We start from the raw sequence: 18503 nt of genomic DNA, 5'->3' as shown, positions 1-18503 counted from the left end.
ATAAGTTAGGCTGGTCTTCTTTTGGTATCTACTATCTAGCGTGTCTACTGCACGGAGCATTGATTTAGCTTGGAATAATATTCTGTGGTCCACCTGGTCTACTGTCTATGTTGAAATTGTTTTGTAATTTTTTTTATTTGACCGATAAGTTTCGTAGCGAATAGTCTGATTTATATTTTCTAAGCGTGAAATGGCATCTTTACCAATCGTGTCGATTACACGTCGCGAAACTTTCAGCTCTTGTCACAGGCTGCACAGGTAAAATTTTTCTGTTTTTGAACCTTTCATTTAGAAGGTTTAAAAAGAATATACTGGGTATGCCCAGTATATTATTTTTTATCAACTAACATAGGTACCTACCAAAAAGTGTAAACGCTATGACCCTTTTTAACCCTTTGATAATAATTTTTTTATCAACGATTTTTAAATTAAAACAGCTGTTACTTAAGTTATAAATCTCTCCACAATCGCAATAAACCTTGACTAGTTGGCCTACCTGAGATCGTCTTGGTTTTGCGTTACTGCCACATCTATTAAACTCATAATTCATATTCAATACCAAAAGATCTTTCATGCTATTTGTTATTCGTTCTATTTCAGTTATTTTCTTAGTGATGAAGAAAACAAGAAATTATATGGAAAATGCAACAATCCAAATGGGCACGGACACAACTATGTTGGTAAGATAATTATATCTTGTATGGAAGTAAGCAAAAAAAATAATTTGTGTTGTTCCTAGTACTACTGATAAATATCAATAGTACTAAGTACAACACGAGTCTATAAATTACAAGAACTACATAATCTATTTGGTTATACTTCTAGCTCTGATCTCTAAAAACATACTTACTTAGCTACTGAGAGTACTTTATAAATGACATGACTTTGTAAACACTTAAGTAAAGTGGACTAAAATTGAACTGAAATTGAATTAAGAATTAGGTATTCCAAGTACTACATATAGTACAGATTAAATTTCATCTCTAAAAGTTTTAGTTACTAAACTAACTAGAATGGTTTTAATTAAATATTTGCTTTTACATCCCACCACCACCCATATTTTGTTGTTCTCCTGTGCCCAGCCAGTGGGCACAGCACACAGACCATGGGACAGTTTTAACCCCACTGCTGGGCACAGACCAATAGCATTATTACCCTCAGCCTATGAATATGTAAATATTTTCAGTACTGGTGACAGTTAAAGGGCCGGTAGATCCTCAAACTGGCATGGTTATGAATGTACATGATCTCAAACAGTACATGCAGCAGGCTATCATGGACCCTCTCGATCACAAAAATTTAGATGAAGATGTGCCATATTTTAAGACAGTGGTAAGTTGTACCCATTATAATCTAGTATATTTTAGTCTGTGAAGTGGTGATAGCCTAGAGCTTAGGAACTTCAGCCTCAATTTTGGGGGGGACTAGGTTCTTTTAAGCAATTAAAAAGTAATTAATTTAATATAACTTGCTTAAACTGTGAAGAAAAATAAAGTTAGGAAATCTTCATGTCTGAGAGTTCTCCATAATGTACTCAAAGGTGTGTGAAGTCCATCAATCTGCACTTGGCTAGCATGGTGGATAAAAGCCCAAATTCTGGGAAGTGGGAGGAGACCCGTGTCTGGTGGTAGGCCACTAATTGGTTGTTAATGATGATGATTTCCTAGTCTATACTTAAGTCTTGGAATAATGGTTGTGAAATATGCAGAACTATTAATGGTTTTTTAATGGATTTTTAAGTATGAATATTACCCAGCACAATTAATATTGTGCAATGTATGGGTATCTCCCTACTGTAGTAAATGCTAGAGAATAGAGAACCAGGTGGAACTAAATTAAACTTGAACTGCGACTTGCATAATTATTAAGCGTGCAACCGACGTGACTTGCTGCAAATCAAAAAGACTACAAAATTACTTACACAGTAAAATTTAATTCATTCTTTTGTAAATTATATATATACATGTAAACAAAGATTAAAGCTGTTTTGTAACGTGTCTTACTTCTCGGACATTGTTAAGTTCTAGAAGCACCTTTTTCTAAATTTATAGTGAAGCCTAAATATATCTTTGGCTTGAACTATTTTTTTATTTTATAAATTTTACCATATTTATTCCACATTACAAGTTCTCTTGTAGGGTGCATTTTGCAATTATTGAAATCTATAGGTAACATGTGGCTAACATTAGCTGTAAAACAAGTGCAAGCGCAGTTTACATAAGAAAAATTATTCTATTCCTATTCTGGGTACCAAAAACCACCACAATTAGCCAACCAGTCTCAATCGGTTTGACGGCCGATTGGCGCAGTTTGCAGCGACCCTGCTTTCTGAGTCCAAGGCCGTGGGTTCGATTCCCACAACTGGAAAATGTTTGGTGATGAGCATGAATGTTTTTCAGTGTCTGGGTGTTTATATGTATATTATAAGTATTTATGTATATTATTAATAAAAAACATTCATCAGTCATCTTAGTACTCATAACACAAGCTACGCTTAAATTGGGGCTAGATGGCGATGTGTGTAAAGTCGTAGTATATTTATTTATTTATTTATTTAACCAGTATATTAACGTTTTAACTTCATTTGTATGAAGGTGAAAGAACATTTCACATAAAATCAAATACACTGATGGCTATTTCATCAACTTTTTAAGCAGCTTCCCAATAATACTCACTTTTAATATTAAAAAATAGCTCCGTAGTAATAAAATACTATTCAAAGTATTATTTGTTTGCAATCTATCTATGTACCAAGTACTTAATTACGGTCAGATTGGTTTAGCAGTTGAGCCAAGTATGTGTTACAAAGGTAAAAAATAAACAAACAGACAGACCCACTTTCACATTTATTATGGGGACGCGAGCTCTCATCTCAAATTCACGTTTTCAAAAAAGTTACAATAAAAAAAAAATGAAATGATGAATTGATTGCTTGCAGTTTGTTATGCTGCGTTTATTTTCCATTTAAATTAATAATTATTATTGCTACGGTAAAAAACAAAATGCTGATAAATAATTAGGAAATCAGGGCACTTCACATGCAGTGCAGTGCAGTCAGAGAGCAGTTATCTAGAGTGGGACGTGCAAGCTGTAGTTTAGTTGTGCGGTAACTCATGTAACTGTTTCTTGCGCTTGCTTGCCATAAACACAACTACCTACACTGGTCTAAGGAACTTACACCAGTTTAGACAGTTGTCTGGCATAAATTAATATCATTTACATCAATAAAGTAATGTCTTTAAAACAAATTGATATTTTAAGATAGAGTTTACAGGATACAAAATATAGGTTATTAGGCTACTAGTTGTGTATAGTTAATCCGTCGATAAACTTGTAAAATGTGGTAAATAACCAAAGACTAATAAATTTGAGAGAATTGATGATTTCATTGAGACTGTCTACAGATTAAATTAACTATCCGTCTTATTACTACTGGTGCCAATTGTCGAGCAAAGTCTGAACTTGAAGTCGAATTGAAGCACACTGAAGCATAGCTCGCCTGTAAAAATAATTGGTCTACCACACTACCACACACAGTGCTGTATATTATTCGTGACTTGACATTTTACTAGGAAATATGTCATTTTCTTTCATTTTATTTCGTACTTGTACTGAGTGAAACTTGTACACTCCATTTATTTCCCTGATTTTAGTTCAAAAGATCAGATTGGCTATTCAGTGTGTACATGCAGTGATATTCCTTGGTTTAAGTTAATATGTATAATAGTTCTGTAATATGATTGTTCACAGGTGAGCACAACAGAAAACTTAGCAATACTTATATGGGATAAACTTCAAAAAGTCATGGACAAACCAAACTTATTGCACGAAGTTAAAATATTAGAGACTGAAAAGAACCATGTTGTTTATCGTGGTGGATCTACATATCAGAAGAGGAAATTTTATTCATCGGGTTTGCAATCGAATCACCATGATGTCTCTTCAGATTCGGATTGACTTAATATTGCAATAAATATTATAGTTGAATAACATAAAAATAAAATGGAATATTTTATTTACATAATTGCTGAAAAGAATTGTGTAATATTTTTATAATATTATTGTACAGCAGCTTGTGTTTACATTCCACTTTTGTATTTTCGATGTTTACTATGAAACTGTAAATGGAATTCACTTGTAGCTACTTTTGACATGACTATTTAATAGTTAAATATAAATATTTTAATGAACGTAACAGAATAAATTAAGTAATAAATTTGTAAATGTATTCTATTTTATATATATAAAATATAAATGTGTACTTAAGATAAACAAGGCATTTTTTACTGCTATTGCCTATTCATAATCTATACCTACTACTATGAAACTGATGACATTTGTTTGTTTGAACGTGATAATCTCATGAACTGCCCATAATAATAAATCTAATTAGGTACTTTATATTAATGTGAAAAAAAAAGTGCATATATAAAATATGAATACTTGTATAAGTAAAAAAACAAAAGGCAACATTGTCTATGGCACAATGCCTCTTAGATCAGAGACCGAATATGCTGCTATGAAGTTGTATTTACTACTTTAAAACTATTTTATTCTACTACCAGTTAGCACAGCAAATATATTTATAAGCAGCATGGAAACTAAGGATGGAAACGTTCGAAACGTCACACTCACACAGATACACGAACCAACGAGGCCCCAAAGCTATTATAGCAGGATTTTAGCTTTGACGCCTCGTGCGTACATCTATATAAGTTTGTTCAGTTTCCATACTGCTTTGATGTATTTAGTGTCCGTTTGCCCTTGACTGTACAAGATGAGGTAAAGTGCAGCTGAAGGTAGTAGTGGGCTTAGAATCTTAGGGGTATAGCAGATAAAATAAATTCATAGGTGCTCCTAATCGGTTTATACGCAGCATCATACCCGAAAGCTAAATTGTTGGGCGTTACGGTTTTGTCGGTAACGTTGCAACGACCGAAGCCTCTTACCAGACAATAACAGGGAAAAATCTGAAAGTACCACCCAGTCACCTCAGCGCCAGGGAGATCGTCAAACGTATTTCTATAGATAAACAGGCCATGACTCTCATTAATCTTTGGGATCCTGGCATTATCACATCGCTATCATTTATAGTTGCTGGTATCGACTTCTCTACAGCAATTCAGTCATTATTGAAATATTATAATCAAATCCGGAAGTATTGCGACCGCAGAATAATAAATTCGTTATCCTGAGATTGCACTTTCGCTGTCATTCTACGCCAGGCAAGTGGGTTGGTTAAAATAAGAGTCGCAAGTGGAGGGACGGAGCGAAAATCATAAAACAAGATGGTATTCAAGCTTTTATTAACTGCCACCAGGACGCACCGAAAAAAAAATAACATGAAGTTTAACATCATTAATCACTTTTTTGTTAATTTGTCAAAAAATCATATTTTTACCAAAATAGCACCTAAATATACACAAGCCCTAAAAAGTATTTATTAGTAACACGGACGAAATATCTATCTCACAAACAAAACTGACTGTAGAGTCCAATCGGCAACGTTGCTTAGCGTTTGGACTATTCGGTGGAAACTTGGGCTGTATTAAGCTCACTGCAGAGATGCCGAACTGACTAGCGGTATAACCAAGTGTTGCAGTGTTTGTACAAAAACGCCACTATGTCAGTTCGTTCATCGTCGTTCGTCAAGCAAGACGAAGATATGTCTAATGCTCGCTTCAACAAGTAATCGTCGAGAGCACTGCGCTCGAATTTGTGAACGAATCCCGTACACACGATCCAGTTAGGTAGGTCCAATTTTGATGAGGTTAACCGCCGAATCTAACTCGTATGGGAAGCGTTCGGGAAACTTCGTGACATCTTTTCGTCCAAAATCCCTCAGTGCCTGAAGACCAAAGTCTTTGAACAGTGCGTGTTACCAGTGATGACCTATGGTTCCAAAACATGGTCGCTGACTATAAGCCTAATAAGAAAGCTCAGAAATGAGGAGATCCCTAGAGGAACCATAGTTACCAACATAGCGCAATGAGTCGCGAAGCTGAAGTGGCGATGGGCGGAGAATATAGCTCGGAGAACGGATGGACGTTGGGGTCCTAAGGTGCTGGAATGGCAGCCCCGCACTGGCAAGCGCAGCGTTGGTCGACCCTCAACGAGGTGGACAGACGACATCAAGCAGCAGGGACCCGCTGGACACAAGCGGCATAAAACCGTGAAATTGGGACCAACTGCCAGACAGGACAGGGCGAACTCCCTACAAAAGACCTATAATATATATCTAAACATTAAAATTCGACGTTTTTTAGCATCCGTCGAATCCCTAAATTACCACATTATAAAAAATATGCCGATGAAATGTGCCATCAACATTCGTCCATACAATTATATAATTGAAAATCACAATCCTAACTTGAATTGTACAACACGCATAGCCCGCGCCATTAAAGAATAGATTTATTAAAGGCGGCCGATACCGCGCTAAATCTATCGCAATACAGTATCGGCCGCCTTTTCTAAATATGTTCTTTAATGGATCGGGTAATAAAATAGTAAATATGTAGATATATATCGCTTCTAAGCTACTTATTTGCGTTTTATTAAAAATATACATACATAGGTTGTAAATAGACATTTGAAAACGTAAAAATTAAAAAAGAATGTAAATAATAAGTATTTTATAAAATAAATAATTAAATACACACAAATCTAAATAATATGCGGTTTATTTCATACACGTGTGTATAAAATTAGCATATTCTTTCCATGTGCGGAAATCCTTAAAACTAAAATACATAGTAGTTTCACTGGTTTTGCTTAGGCAATTTTGCTGGTGGTTTTACGATTAATTAAAAGTTCACGTCCCTCAATGAATCTACTATTTCCCGTTACAATTTATTAATATAATTATTTACATATGCTTGTACTAATAAAATATTCATCACAATCAATAATTTAATTCTAATCATTGCACATCTTTACTATAAGAATAGTCTTAACATCACAGATTGGCACTCCTTTACACATATACCTATCACTTGCCTTTCGTATTTCACAACAGTCCTAAATCGCTGCACACATGCCTCCAAACTAAATGACAGGTTAAAAAGTGTTGCGCCATTCGTCTTAATGTTCCATGTGAAAAAATATAGTACTATTTTGGAATCTGTTCATTTAGTTTAATTTAGAGAAATATGTAAAGCGAGATTGGAGCATTCTCATTCTCCCACATAAATGGGAGAAACGTATATATACTTAATAATAGCTTCGATACTAAAATATACACCAAACTTTTATGTTCCGGTCACTGACCTTTATTAATACCACTGGACGGGCTTTCTGTATCAAATGGTTGACGCAACTTTGGCGCATTACGGAAAACAACCATATTGTTTTCTTATTTTCCGTATTTTTTTTGAGTATTATATTTAGTCTAAATATTCAAAATTAATTTTTCAAGTATGCCTAGTTTATAAGCACGTCTAAATATCAAGTCAGTCTATTTGTAGATACTCTACCACCGGTTCGGAAGGCAGATTCTATCCATCAAGAAACTCAGCAGATTGTTCTTTTTCAACATCATTTTCAGTTTCACAATCTTTAGATTTTTACTATATTGTGAGAAAGCGGAGCAGTCTGCTTTCAAGCACCCTTGTCAAACACGTTGGCTGCTGAAAACACAACGTTTGTGTTTGAAAACTACGTAACGCGTGTGCGGCTCGAACACGCTAGGCGTGTTAAAATAAATGTACCTACAAGGATGCGGCCGAACACGCTGGGCGTGTTTTTCCGGCGTTCTGCGAGTGCGGCAAACACAAACGCTGTGTTGTTTAAATATACTGTTAGAGCGGCCTTTACGCAACAAGTGTGTTATACGTTACCGCAAGTACGTTTTATTAAATATTAGTTAAACGTTAACGCAATTACGTTTTATTATATATTAGACAGTATACCTACTTAAAATTCGTTGTTTTGTGAGTTATCTAATCATTATACATGAGTGTTTTTCTTAATAATTCCCATGCCATCGAGAGAATCGACCATCACACGTATAACTAACAAGTTCATATAAAAAACATGTTTTCGACCAAATATTTGCAACAATAGTATAATACCATCGATCACTAAATAATACCCACCTAGATAATTGCATTGTTTTAAAATATTTTATAGGGACGCGAAATAGATATTGATATCGATATAGGATCGTCGTCCTATATTTTAGCATACTCTACAATGTTTTTCTGCAATAAAGGTATCCGCAACATAAGTTTGACGTCTATTTGTATATTTTTTAATATTTGTACGCCTGAGTTCGCCTGCACTATTTTCATTGGTCGTCATCGGTATCGTCAATAATTTATTTTATAAATATCGGTTTGCATTCCATTATACCGACAGAATTACAAAACGATGCATCCGCATCCTTATTTTTTCTTATCGTCTTAAATAAACGTTATCGGTGCGGCCAGCGGTACCAATAAACTACTCAGGAATGAGTTACTATTGTTTCGAATTTAAAAGTAAATTTAACAATGGTTCTGTATATTTACTGGAAGGATTATTATATTTAAAATGCATATTATTTTAAAATTTCCTTCTTTGTCGGCAATCCGCATTTGTATGTAAGTAGGTATTTAATACTGTTTTTTTACTTATTTATTTATCATGATTCGTAAATGACATTCACAAGTTACACACAGGTTGACGTTGCCGCGATTTTGAATATAGTAAAATAGTGTACCTACCAGATGTAAAGCCACTATATTTAAAGCTCTTTAGAAAATGATTATTTTTGAAAAAAATAAAATCTGTGTTGACTACATTAAAGTTTTATTCTATTTTATCCAACAAAAAAATACAAATTGCTATTCAAATGCGACAAGTGTTGGGTTTTCGTGTTGTTCAATAAATAAATGAGAAAATACGAGTGATGTAATAACACACCTGTTGCGTAAAGGCCGCATAGCTGTCGCGATAAGTTTAAACACGCCAGGCGTGTGGGGCCGCATGCTCGTAGCGCCTGTTTCGAATACGCTTCACCAGTGCTGAAAACACGCCTAGCGTGTAATCCTGCCGCACTCGTGTACTGTATTTGTTAATGTTAGGCAGCAGTCAACGTGTTAAGTATCAATGAAAATTGTATTCAATCTTTCAACACTATATTATTAGTTACATAGAAACTCGTATGTCACATTTGGCGTTTCAAATAAGTATAAGCTGTTATTTGTTTGAGGACAGCCAGTCCAGTCCAGTGTGCTCAAGTCAGTGATGCCAGTTCATACGTAAAAATATTTTTCTATATTATTACTTCATTTTTCAATCACTTAATAATATTACTTGCTGGATCAAACGTTTACTGATTAAGAAATTAAAATTTGATCAAGAATGTAGGACTTAGTCCAAAGAATTCTTTTAAATCATGATACAAGGTACCTATAATTATTATATGAGCACATTAATAATTTTTATATACAAATTTTAAATTTAAAGCCTTTGAGAAAATAGCAATAAAACGAAGGAATTTGAATCTTCAAGTCATGCTTCACACTGGGTTCTGCGGCTATAGTTACCATACTGTATTTTAACGCGCAGTGTGGCAGACTATCTGTCTCACTACGCATGTCAACCCACTGTGAATTTAGAAAGCACTTAAACATTACCGAAAAATTACCGTAACACAAACATCTACTCCTCAGTTATAGCTGCCAGACGCTGCTTTTAAATCATAATAATTTGAACTGATAAAAGATAATAACTAGATACGCCATAATTCGGTAATTCAATCATTGATGAATAACAGTTAATACTATATTCATTGTTCCAAAATGAACGAATGAATATAACAAACTGTTTACGGCAAATAATTAAATACTAAGCTACAGAAATTTAATTACCGAATTATGGCTGGAACGCAGCCCCTCTGGTTATTACTATGGTAAATTACAGATTTGGTAATAAATATAATATACCCCATCAATTAATAATAAATAAAAAAAAATACTAAAAATTTTTAGGTTCGAAACCAGTGTTCGAGAACGTACGTCGGTACGTCTTGTTGTTCTTTAAATAAACTATCGTTTTGAATAACGATTAAGTTTGTTGACTACCTATTCGCATTCATGGAATATCGATTATATGATATTAATATCAATTCGATGATTCACCATGCCCAATTTTCGCAGCTAGAAATAGTTAAGGGAAAATATTAAAACCCTTTTCATTTGATCCGTGGTTACTTAAAGCAGCCTGGCTTAAATGTTAAAAAACGCAAATATAAGTTTATATACGTTAATTTTGTCAGTATTTGTACAATATATTATATATATTTTACACACAATTATTATTATCGTTTGGCAAGTTAGATTCTTAAATTAAATGTTTGTCTATTTTGCATGGATGTTTGATAGTTATATACGGGATACCCAGTTCGAAATCGTTTCTTGGCCAGTACTTTAATTGGGGCTTCTGTTCGGGTCGCTCCTCAGACACGTTAAAGTAGGCAAACAGAACAAGAGCAGTGTAGCTCGCTATGAAAATAAGGATGTGCCATACACCGTGCATATATGGAAAGTCGATTGATAGCCAAGTCTCGCAGAACAATCGGTCTATGATCCATGAACATATAGCTAAGAAACACACTCCTACACACCGAAGACCCAGCCTGTAGACACGTACGCATTTCACTCTGGAACACGTAAATAGAAAAACGGTTACTTATAGTTTTTTAGAATATCCTACGACATCTTTTAGCTTAGATATTATGATTCTTGATTTTTTTTTACTCTTTCCCGTTGCGGAAAAGCAAAGGTATATCACCGTACAGCCATGTCTTCAAAACATGTGTGGTTAATTTGAATATAAAATTATGGTTATTCTTGTTTTGATATAAACGCAAAAACAGAGTGTATCTTTAATAGGAATCTATGAAAACAGCCTCAAATTAGAAAGTAAAATGATGGCGCAGTTACTTGAAAAGAAAACTGCGGCATCAAAAATATGTACCTGCAAGGTTGTATGAGGAAGTGTTAGTGCAAACATCACGCCATTGCGTCACCTTGCGTCAAAGAGTGGGAGGTTAAAACTTTGTTTTTTATTAAATCCATTATAAATTATCCCGTAATTGCAATCTAGGATAGTAGCGGGCTAACCTGTTAGGGCCTAGGGGGTATGGTCGTTATGTTAAATCCATACCCTAATCGGTTTTTATGCACCAGGTCCTAAATCGCTTGGCGGCACGTATTTGTTAGTAGGGTGGTAACTAGTTACGGCAGAAGACTCCCACCAGACAAATGATTGAATCGTGAACTAGTTTTTCGGAGGTTAAAAACAATTTTTTGTAAGTACAAAGTTCATTTACCTTGAATCAAAGCTCGACAGACTATTGATCCAATACTAAGTATTACTTAGTTAAAGCTACGTACCTATTTAACTCTTTGCATAAAAATCCGATAGCTGGAAAGGCGAGAGTCATCAGCGCAAACGCGTTAGCTTTCGGATGCATGACTAGGAAGCCAGTCGACAGGATGGAAAATAGACTTGAATAAAAAGCTAACCTCCTCCTGAAAAAAAAATTAAAAAATTATTCCAGTAAGAAAATAAGATACCTTGACTTTAGTTGGAAATTGATGGACAAATTGATGCAACACTGCGTTCCGGTTTGAAGGGCGTAGTTGCCGGTGTTTTAACAGGCACATGGGGGCTTAACACCTACGCCTAAGGTTGACAGGGCGGCACGTTGGACTTGTTTCTTGCATACTCTGCTAAGTGTTGCCCTGTTTATGGCCGATGTTTACCTATTTACTATCAGGTGCGCAATCTGCTTGGTCCATCAATTAATACTATAAAATAACAAGTAGCTCAGCCTTTTTAGACAGAACCTACTGGAGTGTTACCTATTTATTACCTACATATCCTATTATACTCGGTGACGATACTTTGTTGTCGTACATCAGTGACACATTTCATCTATCCAATGTATTCGAAAATGTAAAGAAAATTTAATTTTCAATTTGGTGTATTTAAGAAGCATCCTAAATCGAGCGCCAGCGGTATAATTCAATTAAATGCGGTCGTTACATGCAGAAGAAAAATATATTCGAATAGGTCCTTAATATGATCAGATGCTTCAAAAACTAAATGCATATTACATTAATGGTTTAATTTTTTATCACTGGTAACACTGCAATTAATATTTTGATTATTAGAGTAGATCGCATAGATTAAGGGGATTTCGATGACCGACAATAAAAAAAATCACTGTAGGTAATTAAGTATTTTACACGAACTAGTAAAATAGTCTAATTTTATAACCAGGTATGTATACCGTTCGGTGCTAACTGCATACGTAATACGACGGAAAAAAATACACGTATTGCGTGAAATCATTAAACGACCTTCATTGATATCAGAGGCCCAGATCAGACGCTGTTATGATATTTTTCTTTAAACAATAAACTGAACTACTGATATTTCTTTATGTTTTATGTCAGGTGAATTTTGCATATTTCATTATTTATGAAGTAACGTACCTACTAATAAACAAACTTTATCATTAAACTTACAGTAGAAAATTATGCAGAAGTCGGCAGAGAGGTTGATTATAGAACTTGTTTTTATTAAAAAAATGTAAAATATTGAAACTAGCTAACTATAAACGACTTAAGTTATTTCTAATCCCTACTTAATATTATAAATGTGAATGTAAGTTTGTTTGTTACGCTTTCACGCAAAAACTACTTAACCGATCCTCATGAAACTTGTACACATATTCTTGGAAGTATTAGAGGTAATATAGGATACTTTTTATCCCGACATTAAGCTCGGTTCCTTTGGGAGAGGGGATGAAACTGTTTGATGATTTTACACCGTAACTCCGTCAAATTATAACCGATTTAAATAATTATTTTTGTACTATCGAGGTTATAGTATGTGTTTAATTTTGTCCAAACTGTGGTTGGAGATAGAGGACAGAACTCCGCAGCGGACAGCAGCAAACCCCTCATTCAAGGCTTAGCGATACTGAATACTTTAATTTTTTTTAGAACTACAACTGAATTTAATGCCACATCAAGAAAGAAATCAAACGCAGACGAAGTCGCGTGCAACAGCTAGTAATAAAATAAATCTATTTATACAATGTACCTACTGATATAAAAAAATCGGTTTCTATGTATGGGTTCGCAAAAAAGATCCAAAGAAATTTTGACACTGTTTTGTATAGGTACTTTACATTCTGAAGTTCCCACGAGAATAGAATTAATGTCAGACAGGGCTATAGCTACGCGTTGCTGGGTGCAGTAGAATAAGTCATATTTTTTTCGATTGGTGGGAAAACTAATTCGAACATACCTACTTACGACCAAAAACTGTCATCTATTTCATTAGAAAACCTACAAGTTGTTTTTAGAATGATTACGCTAAATCGGCTTTGCTTTATTTTATGCAGGTACATTTTTGTCAATTAATTTAACAAATTATTTCTTTGATTTGAGTACTTGTCATTATCCTTATTACAGTGTACGTTATAAATTACACCATCACAAACGAGGTAATCTTGCTTAAACATCTGATTTCAAGCCACGCGACACGTGTTGACATAAAAGTATTGTCTTTGAATCAGCAGAAACACTAGAAACAACCCAACACGTCGCGTTGGGTCAATGGGTTTTAAAAATGACTACGATTTGATTTGACTCACCAAGCGTGATATGTTGTGGACCACTTATAACATAGCATATCATGTTACAATAGGTCCCGGCAAAAAAAACCGAAACCTGATTAAGTATATACCTCCACTACTCATCACGTCTCAGTCAATGCTTGGAACACCACACAGAAGGTCTGGCCTGTCTCTTTCACAGAAGAGCTAGTTTTCCGCTGCTCCAATACGTATCTATCTACAAGTCGGCTGGCTTTAACTATTATTCCCACATATAAGTGATAATACCCGTGACTGTCCGGTTAACGTGTTCTCTGAGGCGCATCGTCGTCAGTAGGGTCATAATTTCAACCGATAGACGTGGTCTTATGTCTTATGTGGGGAAATCCAAACCGTTGGCGTCCAGCGGCTTCCCGATACGCGCTTTATTTCAGCTATCCACTTAGTTGGGGGTCTACTAACGCTGCAAAACCAGCGCGGGGTCGCCATTCTAGCAGCTCGGGACCCCAACTTTTATCTGTCATCTTAGGAACATGCATGCAAAATAACGAGAATCCATACTTTATTCTTGTACTGAGAATTTTTCGAAAGACATACCCAACGTCTCACAATTAATGATCCGGGATTTGAACCTCAGACTTCATGATCCGTAGTCGAAGATGTTAAGCACTGATGCAAAGAGGCCTCTAATCAATAACAAAATATGGAAACGCCTTATCGCGCTTTGCGCTGAACTAATTCGAAGGACAATGAAATAAAAACAAATCAGTACGTAGTAATTATCAAGATAATGTTATATTTTTAGCGTTCAGTGCTTATGCACTGGCGGTTCCTACGCAGCTGGATTCGACAGTTTTCAGAACAAAGAAACGTCCGCCTTTCAATGAATAACTACCTAAACATAACAGTAATTTTCTGATTTATGATGCATTTATTACGCTCTTTATAACACTTATTTTATTTTTGATAATTTCTTAGAGACTGGTTTTTTATTTATTAACTAGGTAGTTAGGTGTTTGACTGCAATCACACCTGGTGGCCCTCAGTAACTTTACAACAAGTTATGAATTATCTATCTTTATAGATAATTCATAACTTAGCGGCACGTATTTGTCGGGTGGGGTGTCTAGCCACTAGCCACGGCCAAAGACTCTGGTCTTTCAGAAATTATAAATTCCCAAATTGCCTCTGCTAGGAATCGAACCCGAACTCCTACTTAAATTCACAGCGCTCACCGTTGCGCCTTAAAGGTCGTCAATTCCTAGCTCATCATATATTTTGTATGGATATGACAACCGGTTAACAAATGTCAGTTAAATTTCACAACAGGAAGGCTGAACATAATGCTGAACCGAATGATAATCACTGTCAGTCTACGTAAGCGTGGCTACCTTAACTCAATTTGTGAACTCGCTACTCTATCTCTTACCTACCTATTACTCTATCTAGATATGAAGTTGCCGCAATGACAACAAAAATATGTTGATGTAGAAACAAAGGCGGAGTCGGCAACAAGCGTGCAAGCAACCTGCAACGCAAATTACTAAATACCATACTCGTGTTAATGTAGCATGACTGCCGCTGTTAATTTATGCCAGAAGTCATTATCACTTGAAACAGAACCGCGAAGGTTAACCGTAACACACTAAACTTTTTAACTTAATTAAGAAGAGTTAAGTGCGAGTCAAACACGCGTGAAAAAAAAAATTATAGTTCGGGATTGGGAACTACAGTCGCGAAACTATAACTAATTTTTCCGTTGCCCGCGTGAATTTAAAGACAGGATATTCGTTGCAATTTTCCTGTTAATTATGAGTGAAGCTCTAACTTCAGTTTTTCTTAGACTAATTAAATTGGAGACACGAGGGAAATGATATACTGAATTAATTTAGGACACTAATACACTAAGATATTAGACAAAGCCACACTAAAACTTACCTATTTCCTCCTAGGAACTTGGGAAAATATCTCTTTGGCAAGAACATTGCAAAGGCCGCCATAAACACCCATAGAATTGCAAGCTCATCTAACAGTTGTCCTAGAATATAAAAAGTATATGTACTTTAGAATAAAAAAACTAAAAACAAGTTTACTATGAAATAATAAGTTATGTTATAAAAATAAGAATAAAGAAGCTTCATATTAATTATCTCACCAAAATATAATAACCATAAGATAATTGCATGTTATGGTGCAACTTTTTCAAGTATCTACAATTTCTTTTCTACCTTGGAACGAAATGGAGTATGTGGTGATATGGGGTAAATTGTAATACTACGGAAATTTTAACTTTGTGTGCATTTATTTTAATAAATATTTCCTCTACCTCTCTTTCATTAAATTGCTCAGCTTACAATAATATATATATGTATATATATAGTGAACACCTATAAATAGAGGTTAAATTAAGTAGGTACACACTTGTAAGCATTTTTTTATAATAGTCAAATCAATTGTTCCTGATTGCTCTTATAATGAAATTGATATTTTTTTACTTACCAACTAAACTCAGTGTAGCATGAAAATAAGCTGAGCTCATTCCAACAACCATCAAGAGTACCCATAGTACATTTATAGCTGGATTAACGAATTTTGAATATTCTTGGAACAAATGTATCAAAACTGGTGGCAACAGGAAAAATAAGACATTGCTGATCTGAAACAATAACATGACAAAAAACTATAGTAGGTACAACTACAAAGCAACATTTTTTTTTTCATTTACAGTTTAGACACTGTTGAAATTGCTGATCCACCTCACATCTTATATTTACACTGTCATTACGTTTTAAAGTAGCCAACAAAGTAGTATTCCAATGGAAGCATTTGAAATGGCTAGGCTTTACTTATATGATGTCAGAAAATAAAAATATAATTAATGGTGGCAAATTATTTTCAATCTTGCACATTTTACTCAATATATGTTAATATGCAGTAACTATTTCTCTAGCATAGAACATATTATGTCAGAAATAATTAAATTATTCAGTATTCAGAATAATTTAAAAATTGTACTCTTAGTTTAGCAACAAATAAGTAACAGTGGCCTACATTAAATTATTGATAACAGGTTTTTATTTGGCCATGATCATCTGAAGGCAGCATGCTTTAAATACTAGTTACATATTAAATCAATATCTGAAGGTGACAAACTGGCATTTAAGTATTGTGTGTGCCATGTAGAAAGAATATGAATATTTAGATAAGTTAACAACAGTAAATAGTTTTCTGAATAATAATCTTGGGTATACATAAAATAATAAGCCAAACACCCATTTTCATTTTATCTCAGAGGGACAAAATCTACAATGAGCAAACTAGAACTAGGTTAATAAACAAAAAAATCAGCTCCAATAGATAAGCAAGCTAAAATGGAAGTGGACAAACGTTCTTATACAGGTCTGATGGTCAAAACACAGACTTCTAACGTAAGGACTGTTCTGATAGCCACACTATAGGACAACTTTCAGCTGAATGGGCCATTGACCTAAAGCAGTGCCATATACAGACTGTAAATTTTATGGTTGAATAAAAGACTCACTTATTCAAATGTTTTAGACAACCATCAGCTTGATGGGTTATTGACCTCAAGAAATGGTGGTGAGTGTGCTTATAAAGGCTGTACATTTTTTGATTGATTAGAAGACTAACTTATTCAAATGTTTATGATATATCAACAGAATGCATAAGAACCACAATTATCTTTTCACATGTCACAGCATACAGTACCTACCTATAAGTAGTTAAGGATGAATATATATAGGTAAATGGCAATTCTATACATAATATTTTGACTTGGGTGGGCAGATTTACATGCTTAATCGTCTATATCATGATAGAACCTAAGTCCTAGAATCAACACCTATGTAAAAGGAAAAAAATGGTTTTGCAGTTTGTCATCCAAAATTTTCAGTAGGTACCAGGGAAGAGTTGAAGACACGCGCCCCATGTATTTGACCACATTTGTGCTCAAATACACATGGGGCGCGTGACTATGTATTCAACTGTACCTGTTTATGAATACAAAAAATTAAAATGTGAACAATAATCGTAGTTCCGCCAAGCCGCATTGGAGCAGTGTGAAATTCTACATCTGCCAGGCCTGTGCCTTGGATTAAACAATATTCAAATATATATTAATTACTTACAGTGTTCACGAATTCGGCTATTACAGGAGATATAGAGTAGTTAGATTCACACCAATCCACTGGCGAACTGCCACGTTCTAAGTGCGACCACATTTTCTGTTCTTATTTCTTTGTTTACAAGCCGCGAATAAGGTCGTTTTGTTGAAAAATAATACACGTTTACCGCGGATAAAAACAAATTCACCTCAGTAAACCAGCCATAGTATGTGATGATAATATTTATTCTAAGAGAACTGCTCTGATTTCTGTTATAATTTTCTAAAGCCACATAAATTTTTAAACAAGTTCCAAACGGAAAATATTTCGTTGAAGATATCGTTAGAACAATAGAACAGTCGTCACTGGCGAAGATTTGTTTTCGTTTTGCAAAACATTATCCACTGAAGTACTGAACGTCAGTACATCAGCTGTCTCCTGTCACTAGTCAAAGTCACTGTAACACTTTTCTAGGGATGGCAAAAATATCGACTTATAGTTTTATTTGCAACAAAATGGTATAGGAAACACAATTTTGTAAAGGTAGTACAATTTTGTAGAAAAAGAACCCAAAGTAAAGTAATTAACTTATAATAGTAATAATTAACTTATAGTAGTAATAGTATTTGTTATGAATAAACGTTCACTAATAGAGATAAAAAAATTTAATTGCTTGTCATTGGTGGGTAGTCGGTAGACATTGCTGCCAATAATTCTGTTTTACACAAATATAAAAACTAAGCTTATCTAGCCGGTAAACT

At 34.6% G+C, this 18503-nt stretch overlaps 2 protein-coding genes across 2 annotated transcripts; one reads left to right on the top strand and one right to left on the bottom strand.

Moving 5' to 3' along the window:
* Window positions 1-89: 89 nt before the first annotated feature.
* Window positions 90-4199, top strand: LOC120631533 (6-pyruvoyl tetrahydrobiopterin synthase). The gene is made up of 4 exons (XM_039901159.1): window positions 90-258; window positions 601-680; window positions 1187-1332; window positions 3751-4199. Exons 1-4 carry the CDS (start codon window positions 191-193, stop codon window positions 3955-3957), a joined length of 501 nt encoding a protein of 166 aa, XP_039757093.1. The 5' UTR covers window positions 90-190; the 3' UTR covers window positions 3958-4199.
* Window positions 4200-9084: 4885 nt separating this feature from the next.
* Window positions 9085-18145, bottom strand: LOC120631759 (alkaline ceramidase). Its single transcript, XM_039901441.1, has 5 exons — window positions 17767-18145; window positions 16118-16274; window positions 15557-15656; window positions 11382-11519; window positions 9085-10645 (listed from the first exon to the last, which is right to left on the bottom strand). Exons 1-5 carry the CDS (start codon window positions 17857-17859, stop codon window positions 10327-10329), a joined length of 807 nt encoding a protein of 268 aa, XP_039757375.1. The 5' UTR covers window positions 17860-18145; the 3' UTR covers window positions 9085-10326.
* Between the last annotated feature and the right edge of the window lie 358 nt (window positions 18146-18503).

The sequence above is a fragment of the Pararge aegeria genome, chromosome 2 (assembly GCF_905163445.1).
Source record: "Pararge aegeria chromosome 2, ilParAegt1.1, whole genome shotgun sequence".
Taxonomy (NCBI): Eukaryota; Metazoa; Arthropoda; class Insecta; order Lepidoptera; family Nymphalidae; genus Pararge; species Pararge aegeria.
The sequence above is the reverse complement of the archived record's forward strand: the minus strand, read 5'-3'. Positions and strand labels throughout refer to the sequence as shown.